The 22,211-nt window shown below is 43.5% G+C and overlaps 1 protein-coding gene across 1 annotated transcript in view; it reads left to right on the top strand.

The window, feature by feature from the left end:
- The window catches only part of epha6 (eph receptor A6), a 231,697-nt gene that overhangs the window by 69,482 nt on the left and 140,004 nt on the right, over nt 1-22,211 (top strand). Inside the window, exon 3 of the mRNA XM_066706008.1 lies at nt 6,669-7,332. Coding sequence (XP_066562105.1) covers nt 6,669-7,332 — 664 coding nt within the window. The remainder of the gene's footprint in view (nt 1-6,668; nt 7,333-22,211) is intronic.

The raw sequence follows: 22,211 nt of genomic DNA, 5'->3' as shown, positions 1-22,211 counted from the left end.
TTCTTTCTTTCTTTCTTTCTCTTTCTTTCCTGATTGTTCAGTGACCCCCCCCCTGACACACACACACACACACACACACACACACACATACATACACACACACACACACACACACACACACACACACTCCTCTGTCTGTTGAATGTGCAGCTTGAGATTCGAGTTTCATCCATCACCGCTGCTGTGTCAGTGCCTGTCTCTGGCCATTTGCTCGGTCATGTCTTCAACGTAGCACTATTGTGGAGTCTGAGGAGGTTCGAATCAGCAACAGAACCTTATTTTTGTGTGCCCGTTATGCCACTAATACTTATAGTATTAATATTAGTAACATGTAGTAGTATTGCCAATAGTACTAAAATAGTTTATGGCATAGTTTCCATTCACCGGTGATGATTCTTAGCAGTGAAATGCATTTTAATTCCCAATCATAAAACATTCATTCACTGCAATGTGGAAAACAGCAGCTTATGTTCCTCTTCCAACACTTGCTTTGACTCACGTGGGAAGACTTATACATTTATGAAACGACTCCCTGGACCATTGAACATTGCACGTTCATATGAAATGTATTGTAGTGTTCCTGAGAGGAGGCACCCAGAGACTCGCTTAAACAATTCACTTTGAGAACAGGCTACTTGTGCTGTAGTCTACAGTAAAGTGTGCTAGACAGTAACAACAGCACATCTGTTCTGTTCGCGCACTCAACAAAATCCAGGACCGCTCTGACCCCCCCCGCCAGGCAGGGCATATTTAATAACTCCCTTTTAAGCCGCCCCCGTCTCCCTGGCACTGACCAATCGCCAGCATGCACGGCACAGCAACTAATATCGCCTGCTCACGATTAGCAGACCCCCAGGGGTCACCTGAACCCCCTGCTTGAACCTGCCTAGGGGGTTAAACAGCTACATCGCCCTCTTCTGTGGGCGTTTGTGCATCCAATTCAGAATTAAATGATGCTGAAGTGATGAAACTGCCTTTAAAGCCGTGCTGTCTTCTTGACTGCACAGATCCTGCTGTTCGTCTCTGTTTCAGTCAGTCATGGTTCTGCCGGGCGATACCCCGAGGAAACCCGATCTTCGGAAAGCACGCAGCTCATCTCTGGCTCCGCGCCCGAACCCCCAGAGCCGCGCCAGAGAGCCCAAGGTGCAGGGCTTGTCAATATCTCTCAGATCCGGCAGTGCTAGGATGGGCTGAAAGCTCCAGAGAAAGTCAATGCTTTAACGTGACCTAAAGCAATATGAAGTTTGTTGTAATACTTTACGGAGTGCTGAAGTGAGACCTGACTGGAGCTGAAATGTGTGCGGAGAGAGAGAGAGGAGGAGAGATTGACAGGGAGAGAGAGAGAGAGAGAGAGAGAGAGAGAGAATTTGTGTTGAGTTGTGTTTTCCTGTAGCCCTATAACATGGTTTGCTTGCTTGTGGAGATTCAGACACAATAGCTTAAACACGCCACACATTTCTAGAAACCTTTGTTCTGAATTCGTAGCCAGTCTTAACGTTGCTGTGATGTCAAAAAACGACTGTATATGCATGTGTGGCCATTGCAAAGTATTAAAAAAGACAAGCCTCCCATAATATAAATAAAATCCCAAATTCAATGAGCCGCGATTGCTTTATCTTCTCTCTTTCATAATAACAGCTACCTTATGAAGGAAATCTAATTTGTGGTGATGAAAGTAACACTGAAAAATGGATAGGAGCCGAAATTAACTCATAACACTGTAAAAACCGACTCCAGCGCAGCGGTATTTATTATATTGTGTATGAATAATGCACCGAAGGCTGTACTGTCAGTAAAATGAAGAATAATAATAAAAAGGAATATTTAATAGTTTTTCTTCAAGTAAGATGTGGGACAGATATATTTTTTTCATGTGTTATATTTCTTCCGCAATTCCAATCAAGAACTGATGTATTAAAATTCCCAAACCATCCTGTAGATGCACCTAACAAAAAAGGAGTTGAAATAAAGAAGTCGATGTTAGGATGTAGTGCAGCAGATTGTTATATATAAAAAAACAATGCGCCAAGAAAACAATACACACAATAGCCTCCCAAATCACCGCCCTGCGATATTTCACAGCTCCATTCTGCTCCCGTTATCTTCCCGCATTACTGATGCTTGGATAACATGCTAAACTGCCGATTTAATCATTAATGCTATAAAGAGAGGCAGAAAACTATATGGCGATCTCAGCCCTCGATGACAGAGCTTGCCAAGCCTGCCTGCCTATGAGCTCAGGCCCCGTACAGCTGGGTTCCTGGCTCCTCAGGTCCCCTGGGGCCACAGTGACTCCTGTTTCGTGTGCCACCCTGACTCTCAGTTACTGAGATGAGTTTTCCTCGTTTAACTTCACAATGGTGTCCAGGTTGTGAGCTTTAAAGAGACCTAGGAAGCCCACCGCTGGTATTATACGCAGTGAGATCTCAGCCCTCTGCTTAGATTGAAGAGAGTCTGCAGGCAGTCATGTGTGAGTTTGTTTCTTATATAATACCGTTGAAAATAGCTCCTTCCGCAGCTTCAGCAGAGACACTGGACAGGTTTTCTTGCGGACAGTGTTTTGTGTCAGGGTGAATGCCGTTTTTATGTGTATGACTTATGTGTATGACTTCCTGGTAACTGTCGATTTGTGATGTAAGTAGTTCGGATGTTTAGAGTTGCACCAGAAACAGAAAAAGACCCTGAAACTCAAGATGAAAGGTCACATGTACGGCTCCAGACACACAAGGAGATCTGGGACCTGAGCAGTAAATGACCGGGCTCCGATATTTGACGTCGTGCGTTGCCCTATATTTCAACAGTGATGGCTGATGGCAGGTATTACATCAAAATGGGGGAAATAAGAACAGGGGTGAGGAATAGGTAGAGTAAACAAAGTATCTTTTCAATGACTTCCCTAACATAACATATCTCGTGTGGATGATTGATCACCACATGCGTTTTGTGTTTCCGGGCAGGAATGGATGGATGCCTGTAAGATATACAGTAAATAGAAAAACCTGTAACATACCATCAAGAAAAGCAACCCCATCCTTCTTTACAGTGTATGAAAAGCTGAATAAATGAACAGTGCAACCTCTCCATCTATACATCCATCTTCGGAGTGTGCAACGGGTAAATCTGAGATATAAATCAAACGCAGCAGCACTATATAGCGATGTCTCTTCCCGGAGACGTGTGTTTCGCAGTTTTGTTCCTCAAAGTGGGATCTGACGGCGGTAGATAGGTTTTTCCCTGCCCAGATAACTAGCCGCATTATCTGAACTACACTGCAAACAGATGTTTTATCCAACGCTCGCATGCTGACAGATTTAAAACGGGTGGAAGAATGCTCTAGTTATGAAAATGTTATTGAATCCTTCGTGTATTCATTCTAATAGAGAGGAGATGGCAGTTTTCGTGAATCTGATGATTTGTTCTTGCTGTGTGAATGTGCTTGATTTTCTTGTTTTGCTCGTTGTTTTTGGAAGCAATTTCGCACGGAGGGTGATTTAGGATTTCGGTTTCTATCAGGGCCGCTCGAGGTTCGCTCCACACCTGTTTAGGTTTAATAGAGGGGAAAGCTGCTCCCGTGACCCAGGCCGGCACCTCCATTACGTTTTATTGCACCAAGACGGAGAGGAAATAGCTAGTTAACAGTGTGGCGCGCGTGGGGCAGGGGTGCTGCTTTAAACATGATGTGGCCGCTGATGTCTCTTTCTCTTTGCCGAGATTTGTAGGGTGTCCGGGGAGCACAGAGCATCACCATTAATAACGCACCGAGAGCGTCTGAGAGAGGCCGGGCTATTTACAGTGTGTGTCGTGCGTGGCTGTAATTGCCTATAATTAAGTCCATTTGGAAAATTAATGTAACAACAAATATTGATCAGCGGTGGCTTGTCCTGACTGAGGATTGCTTACAGTATGCAAAGCCCATTAGTGGCTGATTGATCGAGTGAGTGTCTGATTGAATGTCTGCCACACTTTTGAGCTGTGTCTGTGCAGAAGGGGTTGTTGTTGTGAGACTATGGCAGTGGGTGAAATTGCAGTGGATGCTCAAGTTTATACATGAGGTATTCAAAGGCACCTCCTTTTCAATCAACGCAAAATATTAGCGAGGTTCGCCTGTTTATTGACACGCCCGTGAAATCTGAGTTTGACGCAACAAACGTTTTCACAGACAAGGGGAGTATGGCGTCAACGCATGCCTTGTTGACAAAAGCATGATTGCAATCATCGCTGACATGGTATACAGTACTGTGCAAAAGTTTTAGGCAGGTGTGAAAAAATGTTGTGAAGTAAGAATGCATTCAAAAATAGACATGCTAATAGATTATATTTATCAATTAACTAAATGCAACGTGAGTGAACATCAGAAAAATCGACATCAAATCCATATTTGGTGTGACCACCCTTTGCCTTCAAAACAGCATCAGTTCTTCTAGGTTCACTTGCACACAGTTTTTGAAGAAACTCGGCAGGTAGGTTGGCCCAAACATCTTGGAGAACTAACCACAGTTCTTCTGTGGATGTAGGCAGCCTCAGTTGCTTCTCACTCTTCATGTAATCCCAGACAGACTCGATAATGTTGAGATCAGGGCTCTGTGGGGGCCATACCTTCACTTCCAGGACTCCTTGTTCTTCTTTACACTGAAGATAGTTCTTAATGACTTTCTCTGTATGTTTGGGGTCGTTGTCATGCTGCAGAATAAATTTGGGGCCAATCAGACGCTTCCCTGATGGTATTGCATGATGGATAAGTATCTGCCTGTACTTCTCAGCATTGAGGAGACCATTCATTCTGACCAAATCCCCAACTCCATTTGCAGAAATGCAGCCCCAAACTTGCGAGGAACCTCCACCATGCTTCACTGTTGCCTGCAGACACTCATTCGTGTACCGCTCTCCAGCCCTTCGTTGAACAAACTGCCTTCTGCTACAGACAAATATTTCACATTTTGACTCATCAGTCCAGAGCACCTGCTGCCATTTTGTTGCACCCCAGTTCCTGTGTTTTCGTGCATAGTTGAGTCGCTTGGCCTTGTTGCCACGTTGGAGGTATAGCTTTTTGGCCGCAAGTCTTCCATGAAGGCCACTTCTGACCAGACTTCTCCGGACAGTAGATGGGTGTACCAGGGTCCCACTGTTTTCTGCCAGTTCTGAGCTGATGGCACTGCTGGACATCTTCCGATTGCGAAGGGAAGTAAGCATGATGAGTCTTCCATCTGCTGCTGTAAGTTTCCTTGGCCGACCACTGCGTCTACGGTCCTCAAAGTTGCCTGTTTCTTTGTGCTTCTTCAAAAGAGCTTGGACAGCACATCTGGAAACCCCTGTCTGCCTTGAAATGTCTGCCTGGGAGAGACCTTGCTGATGCAGTAGAACTACCTTGTGTCTTGTTGCTGTGCTCAGTCTTGCCATGGTGTATGACTTTTTTTCACACCTGCTTAAAACTTTTGCACAGTACTGTACGTTGACTGCAGCTACTGTTTAAGATGTGATATCTGCTCCTAATCCTTCCCATCAGTCTCTGGTTGACAACACTAGCCTGTTTGTTACAGTGCTTCCTTTCTGCTGATGAAACTGTAGGTTATATATATATATATATATATATATATATATATATATATATATATATATACACGCGCACACACACACACACAACACCCTTACAAAGCTTCTGACTTGAGGTTATGAGAGACACACATATATATTGTATCTTTTATCAGGTCATAGGGCACCCTAAAATTGGATCAAGTTAGAAGAACCAGAAAAGAAACAAAAGCGAGCATCAATCCAAGAATCCAATCCGAAAAGCAATCATGGTGTTGGAAAGTGCCGTTATGCAACGAGTCGGTGAGACAACATGACGTTTTTTGCAATGCACAGAAGAGAAAATAGAAATGTTTCCAGGACAGTTGAGATGATAGCATATGTCTTGTTTACTGCTCAATCACGCCTCCGTTTATTTTATATTCCGGTGGAGCTGTGCAGGTCTCCGGTGAGAACGGGTTTGGGTTCGATGCTCAGACCCGAACACCGCGGCCCCTAACACGTCTGTGCCAGCTGACAGTACCTTACCACAGCTTCTGAGCATGGAATTACAGTAGAGGCAGGCCTCCGAGCACTTAATTGATTGAATTGGGTCATTCCTTGAAGGCATGTTTTGAACTTAAGCATAAGAAAAAAGGGAAAAATACAGCAAAAAAAGTTTTTAGACACAACTATTCTGCATCAGATGATGTTATGTTTCAGTCCTTTATATGCCAGCCTCATCACCATTGTTTTGTAAAGTGGGGGTCAGGCCCTGTGCACAATAATTAAGCAAAGGTAGAGATTACAGAATTTAAAACATGTTTCCATGAGTATTTATAGCTGAGTTGGTTATTTAAATTAAAATGTGTAAATGAAACCAACTGAACAAAAAAATGCATCATCGTGTTTGGGAGCAAGTTGACAATCTGTGAATGTGAATTCCATATTGATCACTTTAATAAGAGAATTTATAGTGATAGGATGTTCTGACACTGTGCTATATATGTATTTACACAAAGAGCATTTGGCATCAATAATAGTTGCTACCCCTTTGTGGGAGTGTTTTCCCATCACTGTCATTGTGCGTCACAAGAAACGCCCGCTGTTAATCACGCCTGCACGTACGACACCAATAACGCCCTCCTCTTCCTCCACAGTGGGACGCCATCACCGAGATGGACGAGCACAACCGGCCCATCCACACCTTCCAGGTCTGCCACGTCATGGAGCCCAACCAGAACAACTGGCTGCGGTCCAACTGGATCTCGCGCGAGGCGGCGCAGAAGCTCTACGTGGAGATGCGCTTCACGCTGCGCGACTGCAACAGCATCCCCTGGGTCCTGGGCACCTGCAAGGAGACCTTCAACCTGTACTACATGGAGACGGACGAGTCCCACAGCATCAAGTTCAAGCCCAACCAGTACACCAAGATCGACACCATCGCGGCCGACGAGAGCTTCACCCAGATGGACCTTGGCGACCGCATCCTCAAGCTCAACACGGAGGTGCGCGAGGTGGGGCCCGTCACTAGGAAGGGCTTCTACCTGGCCTTCCAGGACATCGGCGCCTGCATCGCGCTGGTGTCCGTCCGGGTCTACTACAAGAAGTGCCCCTTTACCTTCCGCAACCTGGCCGTGTTCCCCGACACCATCCCGCGTGTCGACTCCTCCTCGCTGGTGGAGGTGCGCGGCGCCTGCGTGAAGAACGCAGAGGAGAGGGACACACCCAAGCTGTACTGCGGGGCGGACGGGGACTGGCTCGTGCCGCTGGGCCGCTGTGTGTGCAGTGTGGGCTACGAGGAGATGGACGGCACCTGTCTCGGTGAGTGCGTGCAATTTCAGGTTTCTATCCCTCCAGGGAAATGGTTGCCCAGTTATAGTTTTTTTTTAAATGAATTGGCATTAGAGACGTTTGGGTGCGATTGTTGCAAATTATCACTTGTACAAGTTATGTACAGACAGTGTTCATGGGTAGGGCATGGTTTATTAGAACATAAAAAAGTGTCCAATCGAGAGGAGCCCATTCGCCCCATCGTGCTCGTTTGGTGTCCATTAATAACTAAGTGATCCAAGGATCCTATCCAGTCTGTTTTTGAATGTTCCCAAATTGTCTCTTCAGCCACATCGCTGGGGAGTTTGTTCAGATTGTGACACCTCTCTGTGTGAAGAAGTGTCTCCTGTTTTCTGTCTTGAATGCGTTGAAGCCCAATTTCCATTTGTGTCCCCGAGTGCGTGTGTCCCTGCTGATCTGGAAAAGCTCCTCTGGTTTGATGTGCTTGATGCCTGTCATGATTTTGAAGACTTGAATCAAGTACCCATTTAGTCTTCTGCAGGATTATTGTGCTTTCTGTCCATATAATTGATCTGGAAAATCACACAGAACACAGGGGCCCGTCTTACGAGGGCTGTTTCCGTTTGTGTTGTCATATAAATGGCGGCCATTTGCATCGAATCTCGTCACCCATCCTGAGAAGGAATCAAAACTCTTGCCTAATTCTCCTACCACTCTGTATCGTTACCTCAAGGAACATGGTCATCCAACAGGAGCTTTATTTTTCAGTTGACAGCCCCCCTGTAAGCTTCCCTGCTCCCCTTCCTGACCTCTGCCCCGGGGAAGTCAGTTTGCCGTGGTATTACATGACACCGCGAGTAGGAGGATTGTGGCGGCAGCTTTCACAGCGTGTCACACAGAGCGGGTTATCGGGAGTCACAGCGGCACCTGTTTCACCCGGCGTCTCCGTAAGCCATTTAGTCTGAGGTGGTTCTCTCGGCTTTCGCAATGAACCGTCTCTTTTCTGCAGTTTTCAGACACGCAGTTCGCAGTTTGTGTATCCAGGTTGTGTATCTGCCTGTTGTGAGCATCTGTCCTCTGCCTACATTAAACAGTCAGATTATAGCTGCCCCCCACCTTTGATGAGAGTGAGCGCTCGTGGTGACAACACTTGGTCTACAGGAGAAAGGGAGAGAGTGAGAGTGAGAGAGAGAGGGAGACAGAGGCAATGTACTGTATCTGTCGTATAGTTGTGTATTGTTTCTGGACCATTACTATTATGTATAGAATTATATATATATATAAAAAGAAGGTTTGCCCACACAGACAGTTTATCAGCGGCTGTATCACCAAACAGATAAAGGTTACTGCCACACATCTCTGTCAGTCTTCAAACGGAGGCTCTGTGAACAGACCGCCGAGTGAATCTGTAAGCAGCTGCAAAACCTTCTGAAGACAGAAACGGCCTGCGTCTGTGGCGTCACATGCACCCAGATTTGCTTTTAAAGGCTCCGACTAACCCCTGTGTCTCGGTCCCGTTGGCCACCTTTCCCAGAGATGTTTATTGTGTGATCAATTGTGTATTTTGAGCACGTCTTCCTCTGAAAGTCCTGTCCCTTTTAAGTTGTGAACCCCTGACAACCTGAAAAACAGCTCCTGTGCTCTTTCTCTCTCTCAACTTCTCTTTCCTTCTCCCCCTTCAAATGTGCCAAAATGTGTCTTCAAATCAACAACTGGTCCACAGTATTGTAGGAGAGTTCTTGTAGAAGTGAGAAGTGGTAACCGAATATAGACATTTTTAGAACGTCATAATCAGAAGAGGCACAGAAATAGAAGAAACATCATTGAATTGATCAATAGCAATATGTGTTCCCAGTGATTACAAATTAGAGTTTAAGGGTGGCCTTTAAAACTTAGATTGGGGCCCTCCATGATTGGAGACCACTGCTCTGCTGTTAGAATAACTATGCTCGTTACACTCAAACACTCTAGAGTGACAGAAATGATTACAAAAAAAATTGAAGCCGGAGCTGACTTTGACATCTCTTAAAGACTTTATTAGTCCGGCCATCGCTCTTAAGATTCTGTATTAGATTTGATAAATTTGCTTTGCTTTCTGCACCGTCCTCTGAATTAAATGGTGTCAAACCTGAACCAAGCCTCTTCTTGCCCGGTACGCGGCGGAGCCACGAGAGAGATAAACTGTGATGCATTAGTACAATTGCTCACCCTGACCTCCCATCTTCTTTAAAAGCATATATTTAATTTGCCAGCGTCTCAGCCCATCGCGGCGGCGCTGCTGCCGGCTTTCAGCAGGTGTGAAACAAATTGTAGAAAGGTCAGTGTCTTTGTGTTATTGTTGTAAAACCCCGCACATCAAAAACATTAATAATATATATAAATATATAGGAAAGAAGCATTCCTATGTATAGACAATTCTCAAAACTGCTGAGATGGTGATGGTGTTGACCAATAGCCGACAACTGGGAGCCAAGCTGTCTGTGTTCTCCTGCCTGCGGGACCGGCCGCTTATTGATGTAAAAGCCCGGTGTCTGTCGAGAGGTGTAAAGGTCAGAGTTGTGTCTTCCTGGGGGACTCTCTGGGCCCGTCACTCAGGGCCGGCCAACTGCTCCTCAGGCCGTCAGTGCGTGGAGGGAGCGTGTCAGAGTGAGGGATGATAACCCTGAATGCTCGGAAGCATCATGTTTTTATCCGTTCGACACTGCAGGCATCTTCAACTCTCGCACACCTTGAACTCTGAATGCTAACGGCTGTATGGGGCCAAGGGCTGCAACATATTGGAGAGAAATGTGCTTCTTATATCACAGAGAATGCCTTTGTTTTTTGCTGATACCCATCATTTCACAGCGCTGTGTGTGTGTGTATATATATATCGTGACTCCGTGGGGAGAAGTGTGCCTCTTATATCACAAAAAAAATCTTCGTATTTTGCTGATACCTATCATTTCACAACGCTGTGTGTGTGTATATATATTGTGACTCCATGGGGAGTTGTACGTGATGTCTCCTCTTTGAGTCTACACAGCAACAGATCCTTAACTAAACATGTACTAATAAAGACAAACAACCCGTAAGTTGTCTAGCAGAATCTGGACACAGGGTGGCCCTGTGCTTCCACATATATTGTCCGTTCTGGACCATTTCTCACACTGTGTCACAATATATATATCGTACGTAAATAATGAATATGTCAGTAGGCCAAATACCACTGAAATTGTGTTCCATAAGGTATTGAACCCTGTACCCATATATCCTCACTCTGGATATAATACGGTACAAAATGATTATATAAGATCACTATCACTACTTGGTGAGGGACTACACAATTCACACAACTACAGTAGCCGACTTAATATGTGTGATACTTATTTGTTTTGTTTTGTTCCTTTGTGTGGCTCTTTATTATGCTATATTTCAAAATGGTTCTCTGGCCCAGTAATAATAGAAGTGTGGCTCCGAACAAATGAAGTGATGTTATCTGTCTTTGTGGACACAATTGAATTGTACGAGAACGCACTCATCAAGCGCTTACAGACGAAGAAACGCATATTTTTATTTTGGGATTGTGAAAGACACAGTGTGAATAGTGAGAAAGCAGCGCCTTGCCTGTTTGTGTTTCTGCGGATTCGAGAAAATGATGTGTATTATAAAAAAAAGTGTGCATATCATTTGTAGATTGCAAATCCTATTGAAGCATGTGTTTGGATTTGGATTGTAAATACACACTGCTAAATGGAAAATTGTATCTTCTGTTTTTTTTTTTTTTTTTTTTATCAGCATCTTGATAAGTTGAGGCTGAAATAGGCAGACAATGCACAGACTATATTGGATTTGTAGAACAACACCCTGACTCTAAAGCGTTTGAGTGCAGCCAGCTGTAACTATCGGGCGACGATGAGCATTAAAATGTAACCATAGAATTGCTTATGCTCTTTATCTCCCGCAGATTCGCGAGCATTGCTTTCATTTCCTCGCCATGCCGTGATAAAATGGGCGGCATTGTCCATGTTATTTAATCATTTATATATTGCGGCTTAGTAACAAAGAAGTAAGTTGTTTAAGCCCTGTGAACATGGCGCACTATATACGGCCGTGTGCGTGTAATATGAGAGCCGGTGTACTGTAGCACGTGTTCGGAGTCATTCACAGACGTGCTTTGAAGTTTCCTTACATGTTTTATTACATGTTAAGGTGTTTAAGTAGTCTGAGAGATTAAATCCACCTTATTTTACTGGGAACACTGTAGTAAACACTGGAATCTTATTGGCTTATTATTTATTCATTTATTTTAGACACAAGCATCAGTTAATTGAGGTCTTTTCTTCAAGTAGGAGCCATTTCATCACGGGAGAACTTTTACTAAAGCAATTCAGTGAATGTGAATTGTGAGATGCGAATAAATCAAACAATTGTTTTAATATATTTGAACAGGCCAGGAAAAACACATTGAACATATAGAAGTAGTGAGTGAGTAATTAATGACTGCCAGCCCATATTTTCATGTATGTCTCTGTGATCGGTTGCTTTGAGCTGATGAAACACTATTGATTCATTGACTATAAACGCTTAAAAGTCCTTTCAGCCGGAGACCTGTTTCTAGCAGGTGAAAGCTGTGACTCGGATAAATCTTATCGAGACCCATTTTCCCGGCGCCATGTGGAGAACGCATTGCTAATTATTGCCATTTGTTAGGTTCACAACTGAAAGACTTGTTCCTCTCTTTCAGTCAAATGGCTGAACAGACATGTTTTAATTAAATTCTTGCTAAATAAAGCTATCCCATGCTTTAACAAGCAGAAAAACCGCGTTCAGAGAGGAAAATATTCAGTGTCTGTTAGTGTTAGCAGCAAAATGAATTCCCCCAAACTTAACATATGTATTTACTTTATTTTATTGATAAAGTCAAAGAATCTCAGATCATTTTCTCAAATATTGTCTGCGTGTGCTTTATAATCCTGTTTTACTGAATTTGATGTTCGACACACAAGGGCCCTCATTCTTTCTTTCTTTCTCTTTCTTTCTTGATTCCCCGTGTCTCCTGCACAGCTTCATGTGATTTTTGTTCATGTTTTTGAGAAGACGTAAAGTTGAATCTGTTCTTATTTAACAATCGGGTTGTATTTTTGTTGTTGTGGTGGTGGTGGAGTCACAAATGTGAAGGGAGAATAGGAGGAAGGCCCCAGTGAAATTAAACCACCCAATGAGGTCTAAAGGTAATTTAATTATGTGTGTTTCAGTGTGTGTTTATATCTACACTGGTAGATAGACAGACAGATTGTATTTCTACATCAATGATGCATTTATAACTTTTGCCTTCTAGGTGGCACCTACTGTGCATAAAAACATAAGAAGTGTCCAATCGAGAGGAGGCCATTCGCCCCATTTGTGCTCGTTTGGTGTCCATTAATAACTAAGTGATCCAAGGATCCTATCCAGTCTGTTTTTGAATGTTCCCAAATTGTCTCTTCAGCCACATCGCTGGGGAGTTTGTTCAGATTGTGACTCTCTGTGTGAAGAAGTGTCTCCTGTTTTCTGTCTTGAATGCCTTGAAGCCCAATTTCCATTTGTGTCCCCGGGTGCGTGTGTCCGTGCTGATCTGGAAAAGCTCCTCTGGTTTGATGTGGTCGATGCCCTTCATGATTTTGAAGACTTGAATGAAGTCCCCACGTAGTGTCCTCTGTTCCAGGGTGAAAAGGTTCAGGTCCCTCAGTCTCTCAGTAGGACATTCCCTTCAGACCTGGAATAAGTCTGGTTGCTCTCCTCTGAACTGCCTCTAGAGCAGCAATTTCTGTAGTACCATTGTCTAGAAACATTTGAATGCACATGCATAACACACATGACTGCAAGGCAGGCACATGGTTAAGTTGCCCAGATGCATAAATCTGTCTAGTTATCGAGGCAATCAATGAGATTTTTTAATGGTGCTTCTTTCATGATTGTCTAATGGCTTTTTATTTTCTACATGAGATCCTACATCCCTCATTAGACTAGGTGCCAACAGGAGGGCAATCCCTCGCTGTGTCCTAACTACACAAATCACTTCTCCCGAGACTTCTCTCCAGCTGCACTGCAGCTCAGGGATTGGGAATAAAACCAGAAGATCACTAATGTGCAGCGTTAGCCTCCTGTTATCAACCAGAGACAGTGACATTACTCATTACTGCAGAATTTCTGTACAAGACCCCAGCGAGAGAGAGTCTCAGCCTCGCAGGGCATCGATAGAGAGACCTCTTCCCATTTCTGTGGCTGTGATTCGGGGCCCAGCAGTGAGACGCATCTCCAGTGGCAGTGGTTTATTTGTTGCCACGTTCTTTGCAGTTTTCAGTGGAAGTTACATATATTGCGAACATTGTAATACTAGAGCTTCTGCAAAGGCCTCAACACAAGAGGTGTGATGATTTGTGGTGTGCAGTGCCTCTGAATGTATTGTATAGACACAACAGGGACACCATCCCAGACCTTGAGCAAAACGGAAAAGAAATGCAAATACCAGACTATAAAAATCAGACGCCAATGTACCGCTGGAGTCGCCGTCCGCCTGGAAAATGAACGATGCCGAAATCTCATCCTTGCAATTTGCTCCAGGCGTCACCTCTGGCCCTATTACAGTAATATACAGTAAGTGGGATGGCAAAGGGCAATTTTACCAGAGTAATCAGAGCAACTCACTGTGGCTGAATAAATACGGAGAACGTTAAGTGACCAATAACCTGCCGACTGCTCAGTGCAATGAACCAATCTCTCCCTAATTTCAGAGGTGATTGGATAAAAAAGGTGCCTAATCCCTTTTAACCTCCCAGAGACCCAATCATTGGGACCTCGAGGTAAACGGCTATCATTTGATGGAGTTTGTAAGTGATTAGTCCGGGCAACAAACACAAGTCTCAGTCTTGTGTGTAGGTGTGTGTGTGTGCGTGTTTGTGTGTGTGTGTGTGTGTGTGTAGGATATATATAATTTAATATATATATATATATATATATATATATATATATATATGCATCAGGGATAGGGGTCTTCTAAAATAGTACTTCCAGGACATTTCTTATTTTTTTGATATCTTTGAAATGTCAAGAATGAAATTACAGCTATCAGTGCGATGCAGAGTTATTCTCCAGCTGGCTGCTGTCATGACAACAGAGTCGTGTTTGGGAGTTTAGAGAAACCCAGCCCGGTCGTGCCCTCCTCGGGACCCAGCCGACAGCGTCTGCATGGCAGTCAGCCACGAAGCCTGTTGTGTAACTGTGTCGGTGCCGGAGAGTTTGGTAAACAGCGACTGTGTTCTCGTGATATAAAATCTCAGACTTGAGGAAAGTGGTCGAGTATGCATTGTGCAACAGAGATTGTGTTGGTGTGTTTCCTCGATGAAGCACAGATAGGAGCAAATTAATTGATTGTCATTATGGCCTCTTCACAGGGGCGATCTCCCTGTAGTAGGAGATGCCTTGAACCATCTGTGAACTGAGTTAAGAGTCTGGTTGGGGGTTTGGCACGGCGAAGTGTTAGGCAAACGCCACCAGCCCAGTCCGCCCACAGAGAGCGGTGTGTTTGATCGAAAGATGATGCGATAGCTGGCATAGGCCGAACCTGCTCTGAATCTTTTTCTGTGAACTTGGTTAATATTGAGGGAAGGTGTGGGTGTGTGCTCCTCTTTTGCTCCGCTGAGGAAAACCTGCTTCTTTAGACGCTGTGTTGTGTAGACACATGACTATTACATCTCTCTGAAGTTAAACAATGATTTACAGTGTTGACATATTCCTTTCCCCGTTTTTTTCTCCTCTAATGGAACACAAGTGCGGAGGTCTGTGTCGAGTTGTGATCGCTGGTCGTTTAACATAGGTACGGTGCACAATTGACGGGTTCAGTCTGGTATGAGCGAGTTCTCTCCTTTGACACTTCTTGCTGTGTTCGCTATATAATCTCAGTCCCAAAGTGGGGAACAAATTGCCGGAGTGCAGCTGGAGAGAGGTGTCTAATCTGTGATAAAGTGCTACGTTGTTGGTAACTTGCTAGCTTAGTCAACTGAAATAACAAAACAAAACAAACAAATGCAGTTTAAAAGGACATTGACAATCTCAAGTTCATCCTGTTTGTCTTTGGTAAATTTGAAGGCCAAAGAGCTGTGTAGCTTTATTTCTCCTCATCAAAAAGGCCGTGTTGGTGCCTAGTTAGTTGAAATAACGTGTCTGTGGTTGTTTATCTTTAAATATAATCTTACAGAATCAGGGAAAGTAGATGTGTGTACGAAACCAAGACCTGCAGATTTTTTTTTTCCCTTTAGAAGTACAGTACATACATTAATAATATTGCAGTTACTTCTTCAGAGAAGAATAATGACATGCCAAAGGCCCACTGGTATGAGACATAAATTATAACTTAGTTCTCAGTCGTGAGAACAATAATTGATCATGTTGATCTGTAATACAAAGGTAAGAAGGTGTATTTGGCACTGAATGTCGATGTGAAGACTAGAGGTGGGAGGATGTGAATAAATAATGAAGGTCAGTGCTTGGCACCTCTTGTTTTGAACCCATGTGAGAATCGAAGGACTGATGCACAAATAGTTCACCCATCTTCGTTTTTGGTCTGTTTTTTTAAGGACACCCCCCCTTGTTTTTTACTCATAAAGTTAAAATGAATCTGTTTTGTGCTCCAGCATGACCTACCGATTCTGCCCACCTCTCAGCCTGTGTTCATCTTTCCTGAATCTTAATATGCTTTGCCACATAACCATTATCATGACTGTAAAATATATTGTACTGGATTTCAGGTGGGTCGTAATTTGTGTAAGACCGAGAGAAACTCAGTGCCTCCTCTAAATATATACCCTCTCTATCCTGATTACCATAACTTGGTTAGGTTGGTGCGTTAGGAGTCTATTCTGACCAACAGGGTGGAATAAATCAAATTGGCTTTCCTGATGAATATAAACAAGCCACATTTAACAGCCCATCACACTGGCGCGGCGTGGCGATACAGCGATGGGGAAATGCTCAAGAACCCTTTGCAAAACATTTTCAGAGAACACAGTGGGGCAGATGATCCTGGTGGGCAAAGAGCAGGCAGATTGCCACATCATTAACTGAGTGGCATTCTGCCCAACGTAGAATATTTGGAGTTGGACTAGTGTGTTTCAAATTATTCATGGACGTATGTATGTAGTTAGTTATGTTATTAAAGGAATACAATATCATTTATTTAATTCTGTTATGCTTACATTAGAATATTATTCAGTAGAATTTCACCACCTTTGCGTTATTTGTGCTTTTTCTAAACCGTGTGCCCCGTGATTATTTTTGCCAAGCGAGTAATTGGTGTTAGGTCTGGCAGCCGTCCACTTCTGCACAGTATCCCCTGCAGTCGACTTCAGGGGCCACACCGTCTCCCCAGTCTTAAGCACTGAAGTGTGCAATACTGCGTGTTGAAGTGCTGTCGGCTCCAAACCGCTTCTGGAGAAGCACACGGCGTGGCACACGGCCTCCGACCCGACCCGCTGCCAGCGCAGAGAGGCTTGTCCGGATTCCCAACAAACCAAACACTCCATACCGTGCGGTTTGTTTAAACAGCTGTGTTTGATGTTTTTATGGATATATTTACTGACTACTGCATTGCTAGTATTCTCTTTGGCTTCCCCTGCTGAGATATTTGGAAACCTCTTAAAGATCCCTCTTCAGCTGTAGGCTGTCAGGGATTCTCAGACTGATAAAACCGGCCTTTGTTTGCCCTGATAGCAAGTGAATCTCAAGGTCTAATACCTGCATGGCTCCCTCAGCCAACCATGTAATGCAGGCCATCGGTTTTCGCACAACAGCAAGACGGCAACACAACTTGCTTCCAATCCACGGCACCCATATGACAATCGCAAATATGCACACAGACGCCACAATTAAAAATCATTGTCTAAAGAGGTGATTGCAATCAAGCACAATGATTGGAATGCATGGATTAAAAAAGTGACAATTCTTTATTAGCGCCTGATTTCCCACCCACCCCCCACCGAGACAGGGGGAGCATTTGCATGAGAAGATGAAGATTTGAGGAAGCTGTTGACACGCACGTTATTCAGCTGCCAGTCGGCGTTGATGTTCTTATCTTTTTGTTGCCAGAACATACAACCAAAGAGCAGCTGCAAGAAGGATATCGTCACTCCCTTGGTGCAGAAGGATTTATGCTTCCTATGGCTTCTTCTGTTGTTGTTGATGATGATATCTTTCTCGTCCACAAGAGGGGGCACTGCTCTGTTTCTTCACACCTCCACTCTCTGACGCGGCCCACTTCAGAAAGAGCGTTTCCCATCGCAGACTACAGTTCTCATAAACGTTCACACTGGATTTATTATTCATGTGAGCTTCTGGAAGCTGATTAAGAACAATATGCAAAACTGCCACAGAATCATCCCCTTAATGTTAAAAACATAAACGTACCAACTCATCAGAATTCAACCCAAGTATCGCGCATAACGGCTGCGCTCCCCCAATCAAGTGACAAAGTAAAATCACAAAGTTCAAAAGCAGCTCAGACAACTCTTTACTAAAATAGAAAGATAAAAACCTCAGAAAACTGCACACATCCCAATGAAAGCTCACGGCTAAGATGACATCCTTCACAAATAACGAGGAATCCGACATTTTCTTGTTTTACTTTGGCAAACAGAAAACACAGAGTGAGGTGCATTCTGACACGTATATAATACATCTCCATTTACACAAGCAGCTGTCCAGGGAATTGTCCTTAATTAGATACCTTATCAAAAGCCTCCCTTTTGCAGAGACCGTGGAAGCGAAGACGCTCAAAATAAAATTATAAGATCCTCTCCTGTCTGAACCAGGGCTGTCGAAATCATGGCAAATCCACAATTCATTTAAACGTACAAATTAGCAAAGTACAGGTAAGTAAATATAAACTGTCATGAGCAATGAGATATATCCACTTGGGGAAACAAAATACTACGTTTAGTTCATAAGTGCACAGTAATTAAATATAATAATCTGTGTACATATATATTTTCCTTTTAATGCCACATGTTTTTGTAGCACACAACTATCCGTATATCTGTTTCAGATCACAGAAATATCTAAGTTAGGGATTTAGAGAGATGGCTGTTTTATTTAGTTAATAATCATCTAATCTGAAGCCTGTCAAAGCTGTTCAATTTATTCTGCTTTCTGACGAATCTCCATATCTAAAGCAGTTTCTAGGTAGGTGACCCCCAGGGTCTTTCATTTGTGGTGCTTATCTCTTGCTAGTGTACCTTTTCTTTAAAGCCGTGATCAAACCGAATTTCCCCGTCTACATTTCTCAGTCTTAGGCAGCAATGAAAAGACAAAGGAGCTACATTTGTTTACGAGGTTACCACGATATGGTCTTTTTATTCTTTGTGTATCGCCTCTGTGATAAAACAAGATGTAGGTGGAGTTTATTCATTAAAATGATAAAAAATTACTTTCTTTAATGGAGGGATTTGAAATATTCTGGCGGATGTGCGAAGAGCTTTGTTTGGAGAGAAAAAAGGCGACACTTCCTTGTAGGATGCTAATTGGGGCCGTTTGTTTCTATGTATCTTCAGCACTGAAAGACAATTCAGCTAAAATGCTATTAATGGGTTCATATAAAGCTAGCAATGTAATGCATTAAAAAATGAAAATCTTACATATCCGCAAATTATTTTTAAATGTAACTAAGTAGGCATCCTTTTGAAGGATCCCCAAAGTACCAAAAACATGATACGTGACAGGGTGACCTCTAGTCCAGATGCAGCGATGGTATAGATCATAACATAAATAATATTGGCTTTATGATCAGGTTGTGTACGCACTAGAAGTTAAATGGTCATGCTCTTGGTTCTTACAGGAAGTCTCAGTGTATGTTTATACAGTTAGGTCCATAAATATTTGGACAGTGACACAATTGACATCATTTTGGCTCTGTACGCCACCACAATGGATGTGAAAGGAAACAATCAAGGTGTTTGTAGTCTAAAGTGTAGACTTGCATCTTTAATTTGTGGTAGTTACATCCAAATTGGGTGAACGGTGTAGGAATTACACCCATTTTTATATGTGGTCCCCCCTCAAAAGTAATTGGACAAACTAACATAATCATGAATTAAACTGTGAGTTGCAATACTTGGTTGCAAATCCTGTCTGGAACCCATAGACATCAGCAGATGCTGGGTTTCTTCCCTGGTGATGCTCTGCCAGGCCTGCACTGCAGCTGTCTTTAGTTCCTGCTTGTTCTTGGGCCTTAGAAATGAAAACAAACCAATCAGAGAGATAGCAACATTAGGTGTGTCCAGATAAACTGTTTGTTACATTCTTAAAAAGAAAGAATGCACTTCACAACAGTTGGCCAGATCAAGAACACCCTCCAGGAGGTTCCCTCCGCCCTTGCTCGAGAGTGTGCATTTCCCCATTACGGACACGCAAACCGCTCGGCTCCTAAAGACAACCTCCCTCCCAAGGACAGGCAGAGAGGGAATCAAAGAGTGCATGAAAAGGCTTGTTTAATATGCATGCAATGTGCTCCTCACTGGGAAGAACTGGCACTATTATTTTTTCTTTTCTTTTTTTCCCTGTGAAACTCATATAAATGGGCTTACTGTACCTCTTTATGCAGCTGAGAGCTGAACCAGAGTACACAAATCTTGCTGATTATACACTGTAGAGAGGATTGATGGGGGGGTAAGCTGTTTTGTAGAGATCTGGGGGGTGGGGGGGCGGCTCCACACAAGCGACGGCACGATGCCAACCAGGCTGCTGAAGAATCCAGAGACTTTAAGACTGAAATCTCAGAGAAACGGAGCGCAGGGTGCAGGATGGCACACACACGATGGAGTCTTCTGTTGTGGGTGTTGTTGTAAAATAGGTGTGCCAGGGTCAACAACAGACGCACACATTGTCCCCTGCTGCACAATCACCCCACCCTTTCTATTTCACCTTCACCTTGCAGGAGAGACGGCTGAGTTAGGGAAGCAGATCCGTGACAATAAATGCATTCATTAAAGAATATATAGCCTGACATTTCACAGTTCCCTCATTCGCTTCAGACGGGCAAGGACACGTTGTCTAGACTCACAACATACTCTTAATGGTCTTTTGAGACAGAGTAAATTGTAAAACTGTTAGTACAGCTTATGAACTTCACAACTTGACCCTTCCATACATTCTGTCGTCCCTCCTGTCCCCCCCTACACAATTATCACACGTCTGATTGCTCTGAGCTCTCCTGGCTCTGCATTTAAGAGGTAAAATTATCATGTGACGCTACATTTGCTCTGCCGTTGTTATTCTGGGAACAGAAACGAGAGAGCAGAAATGTTGGTGAGCTACACCTTGACACTCACGCACACATGCACAAGCACACACACACACACACACACACACACACACACACACACACACACACACACACACACACGGCTGTTGTAGAACTGGGCTTCAGCAATGAGCTTCAGCAATTGTTGTCTGTGTTATTCTGACTGTAGGTCTGTTATATTCCATACATAGTCAACTCAGCCAAACTCTCACTTTAGGTTTTCTGGGGCATCCTCCGGGGTTTGCTGTTGTTATGTCTGTATCCTGGACCTGTCTGATGTGCTGGCTGTGTCACTGAGATCTGCAGTATTTTTGCTGTGACGCACTTGGCTTTCTGTAGCAAGTGAAACGCTGATTGAGGTTTTCTGCAGCGACACTACATGAGCCATGAGCATGAAGTAAGAGAGAAAGACAGACACACTTGACTCTTTGTGTTTTGTTTGTATTTCTTTGCTATTTCTCCAGCCCTGCCGTGTTGTTTTCTCAGAATTGTTATCAGTACAATATGATACTGAGAATATCTAAATTGCTTAAGATTCTCTGTTATTTCGGTGACATTTAATCACAGTCCCAGGAGAGGCTGTAAATATGAGATTTGTTCCTGTATAAATCACAGACTAGTGCCAGATCACCATTTTTTCTGCGACTCCAGAAGTGAGAGAGCAAGCACTTAATTGATTTTATCTTGGTATGAAGAATATATCTCTGGTATTTTATATGCGTTACATGAAACCCATCATATAATGCATGTGTGTGGGAATGCATGTATCTCTCACATGATTGTGTAGGAACAAAATCAATACATGTGAAACGAACCGCGATGTGAACCAGTAGTAGTTAAGTGCAACTCAAGGAATAAATTATGGTAATTAGACTTTGCATACAGCTGCATCAATTCAAGACGTGAACTTGATTTGACTCCTTGTTTTGTGTGTGTGTTACTTCAAAGGATAACCTGATCAAAGCCTGCAGAGAAATTCCCCAAAGTATTACAGAATGCACAAATAGATCCTTTTCCATAAGCAAAACAAAGAAAGAGAATGGCTTGATACCTTGCTGTGTGAGACACGCACAATCTTGTCTGATATGAAAACATATATCAGTTTAACTTCTTCGCTCCCGCCCTGAGCATCCTTAAGGAAGGAGCCGAAGCAAGATGTGTAGGTGCTCAGGTGCTGAGGAGTGAATACACGTGTTGAGAGAGGGGCCACAATCAGCAGCTTTTAAACCAGAGTGTGTTCAGTCATGTTTTAAGTAGCTGGTTATCACTGGAGGTCAGATGGGTTTATAACAGAAAGGATGTGACAGAAACCAAAGTGCGATGGTCCTGTTTTAGCTTAATGGCAACCAAACTGTGGGAACCTGATCTTTGTCTGCTGAACACCGAAGAAGAAAGTCTTGTGTGTTCAGCGGGCTAGAAAACATTCTTCACCTGCTTTCCGGTTCCAGTCCTGTGATGCTAAGGGACCGACACCATGGCGCTCGGTCGCCGGGTCGCTTTAATTGCACCGCCAGTCTGAATGCACACGTGGGGGATGCGTTTAGGATAATGGGAAAAGATAAGAGGGTTCTGCCAAACAGTGGTAGCACATAAAACA

The sequence above is a fragment of the Amia ocellicauda genome, chromosome 6 (assembly GCF_036373705.1).
Source record: "Amia ocellicauda isolate fAmiCal2 chromosome 6, fAmiCal2.hap1, whole genome shotgun sequence".
Classification (NCBI taxonomy): domain Eukaryota; kingdom Metazoa; phylum Chordata; class Actinopteri; order Amiiformes; family Amiidae; genus Amia; species Amia ocellicauda.
Note: the sequence above shows the minus strand (reverse complement) of the source record. Positions and strands in the feature narration are given on the sequence as shown.